The sequence below is a fragment of the Coregonus clupeaformis genome, unplaced genomic scaffold, assembly GCF_020615455.1.
Source record: "Coregonus clupeaformis isolate EN_2021a unplaced genomic scaffold, ASM2061545v1 scaf5493, whole genome shotgun sequence".
Lineage (NCBI taxonomy): Eukaryota > Metazoa > Chordata > Actinopteri > Salmoniformes > Salmonidae > Coregonus > Coregonus clupeaformis.
The window spans coordinates 7,738-14,308 of NW_025538947.1; the positions used below are offsets into that span (position 1 = coordinate 7,738).

General features: G+C 42.2%; 1 protein-coding gene across 1 annotated transcript; it reads left to right on the forward strand.

Annotated features, from left to right (window-relative positions):
- Positions 1–479: 479 nt before the first annotated feature.
- On the forward strand, positions 480–6,321 carry LOC123490915 (GTP:AMP phosphotransferase AK3, mitochondrial-like; the record flags this gene model as incomplete). Its single annotated transcript, XM_045220745.1, has 3 exons — positions 480–667; positions 3,027–3,146; positions 6,149–6,321. Coding segments are annotated over exons 1-3 (441 nt in total), but the record flags the coding sequence as incomplete, so codon positions are not given.
- Positions 6,322–6,571: the final 250 nt, after the last annotated feature.

The following is a 6,571-nucleotide window of genomic DNA, read 5'->3' on the forward strand; positions in this document are numbered from 1 at the left end:
AGCCAGGCAGTATTAACACTTGCCAACAAGCTTTTCTATTTAACCCAGGCACCATACGAATTACATAAAAGTGTGTTATACAATGAAGAGGGCACATTTCCTACCATGATATTATGATTTTTTTTTTAATGTCGGGTGTTTTTATGTCGGGTGTTTTATTATCGCACGTCTTGGTGGATGTCAGCCCCAACGTCCGCCAGAGTGCGCTATTATTCCTGGCGTCGTTAGACTTGGGGCTGTGTGGATGCGAGCGTCCTCACGTGTCCTCACCGTGCAGCGAGCCGAAGCAGTTTTCTCGTTAAGAACTTCTTCCTCCTTCTCTATCCGCGTCAAATTGAGGATTTCAAGAGCCAAGCTAGGATTGCTACAGGAGTCGCCCACTGTAGGCGATTGCACTCTTGCACACAGTGGATAGGTTTGGACACCAGAATTCCGCTTGAACAGAAGTTCTCTTGTCTAAACGCACAAAGAACAGTTTTTATGGGAAGGACGTGCTGGTTACAACAATAACATTGGAAAATGGTTCTAAAAAGGATATTCCGGACGGTTATCATGGGACCTCCGGGCTCCGGGAAGGGCACAGTGTCGGGGCGCATAGTAAAACGTTTCGGATTAACGCATCTTTCAAGTGGGGACCTTTTGAGGGCCAACATTAAAGCCAAAACAGGTAAAATTAGATCAGGGTGCAGTTCTAAACCTCTCCACATACGCAGATAATGGAAATGGCTGGTATGGTTGAAGATTAAATTAAGCAGAATTTGAAGTAATGCATTGTCTACATTTACATTTTAGTCATTTAGCAGACGCTCTTATCCAGAGCGACTTACAGTTAGTGAGTGCATACATTTTCATACTAGTCAGTTTCTTCGAAGTAGTCAGATTGTTCCCACTTGCTTGTGTTAGGTGTTTGTCATGCATGAACAGCAGCAGTTGACACATTAGATAGCATTGATGTTGCTACCAGTACCATGTGCTGACCCACAGACATCAATTCAACGTCTATTCCGCGTTGGTTCAACGTAAAATTACGTGGAAACAACGTTGATTCAACCAGTGTGTGCCCAGTGGGTAAATTGTATGTGTGATATTCATATTGTCAAATAATCATTCATAAACCAAAATGAATATGAAAATGTGGGATGCAATCAGATTATTTGGGATGTTATGCACAAAATGTAACAGAGAGAATAAACAAATTGTTATCCACAAGATGATGCAATGAAGCATGCGATGTCCTGAAAACGACGATGGTGGTTGCTCATTGTCCTACTCTCCTGGGGAGAAAGATACAGATCAAGAGTTTAAAAAGTTTACTTTCTAATGACCCCTGACCTAAACATCTGGATTTTCTGTCTAACTAGTTGTTGTTTTGTTGAAGTTGCTCTTGACAACTATTACAGAGATGGTAATATACCTATACCTTGCAAACAAAATACTCCCCTACAGTAGCCAAAAGTGTGTTTCTGGTCTGACTATGATAATAGAAACAGTTAAATTAAGTCCAGTTCATATTCTTATCTTGCTGCAATAAGGTCGAGCTTGACTAGTTTGGAGAGCTGACAAGACCTCGCTCTCATATTATTGAGTGGAAAGAATGTTTTATTTTGAAACAATTTACACACCTCTATTATACAGCAGATCTACAGCTATAGTAGACCTGTGCACAGGTAACCTGATATCTGAATCACCTGCCACCTGAGCTTTCTACAGTGAAGGTCATGTGGTTCTGTATGTAACTGCAACTTGTTATCACACTGCTCCAGCTTTTACCTTGACTGAAGTCCCATCAGATGTGAAGACCATCATAAACTGAGGAGTAGCCTATAGCAGACAACTGACATTCAAGGACTTTGTTCCCACTTCCCCTTGCTCCTTTTTTCACACTGGAATGAATGAAACACATTAAGGACTATAAAGTTATTTCTGAACACCCACATGAAAACATGACGAGAATACTTAGTTTTATTGCCCATACAATCTGTGATCTAGTTATCAGTTTAATAGTACATTTTGTAAGTATGTACACACTTGGCACACAGCAAGCCATGTGCCAAGTCCTCAAAGAATGCAATAGTTAAAAGAATGCAAGCCTGTATTTTTTTCAGTCTAGTGTGCAGCTTATTTGTTCTAGCCTGAGATGAGCGCCACTGAGCACAGTAGGCTAGTATACCTATGCTGCTCCTTCTATGGCCCTGGCCTGCAAAGCCGCCTCCTCCGACTGTTACAGAAATTCCTTTCTGCTGTTGGAGTCAGACAAAGACTCACATTTTTTGGTGCCGGGGACCCCTTTGTGATAGCAAATTAATCAGGGACCCCTTCACAATCAGAACACAACTTCGAGTGAGATAAAAAAATAGCATACAAGGAGTTACTATGACGGTAGTTTTAAAGCTTAAATTACAGTGCATTTATGTTAAAAAAAAGAAATAATACTTTCTGGAGAATACATGAAGTATTCAGTTGAAAAATATACAATTGGTGGAGTACTGTGGATACCAATATCCCTGTGAGCCTCCCAGAACATAAATTGTAGATCCTTAATATGAGGGAGGGGGTGGGGGGAATTCTGGCCTGAAAAGGAAATAATCTACAAAAGTATTTCGAAACCTATTAGAAATATACTCTGAGTACATATCGTAATCCATTTGGGTGATTTTGTCTCTCTTTTCTCGACTTGGTAAAGATTCAGGATGTTTTTTTCTTTAATGTATTCTGGAAAGGATAATATTTGGTAGAATATGTTCTCACTAGAGAATATATAATAAAGATGACAGATCTGAGCTGTTTGTGTTCCTGTATCTCTTCTTCTGGCAGAGCAGGGAAATATATATGACAGCTTTGTTTTTTATCCTTCCAGAACTGGGTCTTCTGAGAGAATAAATAGTAAAGATCACAGCTCTGATCCTTGTGTTATTCTGTCTCCTCTCCTGTCAGAGCTGGGTCTTCTGATTAAGTGCATAATGTGTACATGTTTAAAAACTAAAGATGCCAGCTCTGAGCTTTATGTTCCACCATGACTCTTGCAGAGCTGGGTCTTCTGATGAAGTCATGCATCGACCAGGGTCAGCTGGTACCTGATGACATAATCTCCCGTCTCATCCTAACAGAGATGAGGAGCATAGAGCAGAGCAGCTGGCTGCTGGACGGTAAGCAGTAAGCACCTGCACCACACTCATTACACCAACAGAGAGAGAGCGAGAGGATGACAATGGGGAAAGATAGAAAGGTTGTATCAAAGGGCAGTATAGGTCGGACTTAAACGATGACGTGTCTGCCGGAGGCTGCAGCATTACCGCTAGACCAGCCAGGCCACCCGTTACTCATCTTTAGGCACACCTTTATAGGCATAGACAAGGCAATAGGCATATGTTTTAAAAGGCATTCAGTACACTCCAGACACCTTCAAGTGAGTAGGAATATGCTTCGGATGTGTTTCTAAGAAACATTTACATTACTTGGAACAGCTTGCTGCTGAACAGTAAACAGCACCTGCACTCATTAAGCTATTGGTCTTTACGCGCGCGCACGCGCGCACACACACACACACACACACACAACGCTCATTAAGCTACTCATATTTAGGCACACCAACAGTCTCCTCCACCAGCCGACTCTCTAGCCATTAGCCTGGGGACTAAGTTACACCAACACAGGCTTAAAGGAAAATCCACCCAAAACCACTCATTCATATAATTTACAGTGTGAGAACAATATTTTTTGTCAACAAATGCTTCATTTGTCGTTATAATAAGGTTGGTAGCAACGTGAAAATCATTGTGGAATTCCGTTTCAGCTCAAGTCGACTACAAAACCACAATGCAATGCTCTCTCTATGGGCTGGCTAGCTAGCAAACGTAGCACACACATAATACCAAAGTCAATATCAGCATGTCAAGTAGCTAGTTAGCTGTAAAATCGCTTAAATAAACTGCACTATCAATTTAGGAGTCTATAATCTCACCATGTTCAACGTGCAGATCGATGTGCCTCAGAGTGGAGTCTGACATTCGCTAACGGTATCATGCAATGCGACCCTGGACTGAAAGAGGCAGACAAATAGGCTAAAAGTTAGACCCTCTGTTAAATGAAACATTTCTGGCGTGTAGGAATATCGCAAAAATGATCAATGGCTCATTCGAGAGAAGACAACCTCCCACGTTATGACATCGGCCAGTATTGAAATCTGACATGCTATGATAGACGTTTTCGCGATCTTAAAGTCGTAATCCTATTAACTTCCATTGTAGTGAGAGCGCCTTTATCGCAATGCCACGCCATACCGTCCGAATTTCTGCCTGCTTGAACGGCAATAGCTCAGATACACATGAAAACATGAAATGACCCAGGGAATCGATAGAACATCACCCAGAGATCACAAAAACAATATAACATTTAAAATGGGTCACTCTTTACTTAAAGTAAAAAGGCATACACGCCATAAACCTTCAGGTGAGTAGGAATACGCTTGGAAATGTCTACATTGAATACGTCTTGATAGCTTTCATACTATTTATTACAACTTTGTAATGTATTTATAGATGATAGATGTATTCTCTTTTGTGGGAAAAATCTAATATTTATGAAAATGGCTCTTAAAGGGTTAAATAACCTTAGACCACTAAGGCAGATGGACTATCAGATCGATTTGTGTTCATCCTGGCCCAAGGCGGTTTTCCATTTCAAAATAGCTGTCAAAGTGGGAGATAAAGGAAAATAGTACAGTCATGCATGCATCATGTTAAAGGGATACTTCGCGGAGTTTGGCAATGAGGCCCTTCATTTACTACCCCATAGTCAGATGAACTATTGGATACCATTTTTGTCTCTGTGTCCAGGGCCGGCCCGCTCATTAGGCGGCAGCCTATGGCGGCAGATTGAGGAGGGCAGCATTTTCCTGAGCTAAACTGACCGAGACACACCTCCAACAACACATAAAACCTCACATAATTCTGCCCAAAACTAATGACAATTTCTCTGAACCAGTGGCATATGGGCTTTTTAGGTGAGATCTGATGCCGCCCTATGATAAGCAGTGCCCACTTTGTCAAAGGCAGGGAGGCAAAATATTGCTCTTGTCCATTCCCAGGGTGCTGTTGGAGAGTGACACTTGAGCTGGGGTTTTCTCAATTCATCTTTCCATGATTCCTTGCCTACTTTCTCTTATCCCATCTCTTCGTCTCATTCTCAAACAAATCAATATGCGCTGAATACAACAGGTGTAGACCTTACGTGAAATGCTTACTTACAAGCCCTTAACCAACAATGCAGTTCAAGAAATAGTTAAGAAAATATTTATTAAATAAATGTAAGTAAAAAATAATAAAAAGTAACACAATAATGAGGCTATATTCATGTAGGTAGGGGTAAAGTGACTATGCATAGATAATAAACAGTGCGAGTAGAGCAGTGTAAAAACAAAGGGGGGTCAATTTAAATAGTCGGGTGGCCATTTGATTAATTGTTCAGCAGTCTTATTGCTTGGGGGTAGAAGCTGTTAGGGAGCCTTTTGGACCTAGACTTGGCGCTCCAGTACTGCTTGCCGTGCGGTAGCAGAGAGAACAGTCTATGACTTGGGGGACTGGATTCTTTGACACCGCCTATTATATAGGTCCTGGATGGCAGGAAGCTTGGCCCCAGTGATGTACTGGGCCGTACGCACTACCCTCTGTAGCGCCTTACGGTCGGATGCCAAGCAGTTGCCATACCAGGCGGTGATGCAACCGGTCAGGATGCTCTCGATGGTGCAGCTGTAGAACTTTTTGAGGTTCTGGGGACCCATGCCAAATCTTTTCAGTCTCCTGAGGGGGAAAGGTGTTGTCGTGCCATCTTCACGACTGTCTTGGTGTGTTTGGACCATGAAAGTTTGTTGGTGATGTGGACACCAAGGAACTTGAAACGCATTGGAGAAGAAGGTTCTCCAACTATACGGTTGAGAAGGAGGCGAAGAGAGATGAGAAGAATCGCGGAAAGATGAATTGGAAAAGAGCCCGACTCTGGGCCTCTCCTTTCCTGTCAGGGTTCCCCCTTGTGAAGATTGTGAACATAGAACTCTAGAATGGACATTCTCGAGCTATGAAGGTCTATAACTCAAACCACTCTAGTGTATTAAAAATCTCTATGGTTACGACTGGTCTCTTCTGTCTGGCAGGGTACCCCCGCACCTTGGCTCAGGCGGAGACTCTAGACGGCGTGTGCAGTGTGGACAGAGTCATCAACCTGGACGTTCCTTTCCAGACCATCAAACAGAGACTGACCTCTCGCTGGCTGCACCTCCCCAGCGGACGCGTCTACAACATCAACTTCAACCCACCCAAGATATCTGTAAGTATAGTCTGAGTCTCGGATGTACAGTGGGGAAAAAAAGTATTTAGTCAGCCACCAATTGTGCAAGTTCTCCCACTTAAAAAGATGAGAGAGGCCTGTAATTTTCATCATAGGTACACGTCAACTATGACAGACAAAAATGAGAAAAAAATCCAGAAAATCAGCATTGTAGGATTTTTAATGAATTTATTGGCATATGATGGTGGAAAATAAGTATTTGGTCAATAACAAAAGTTTCTCAATACTT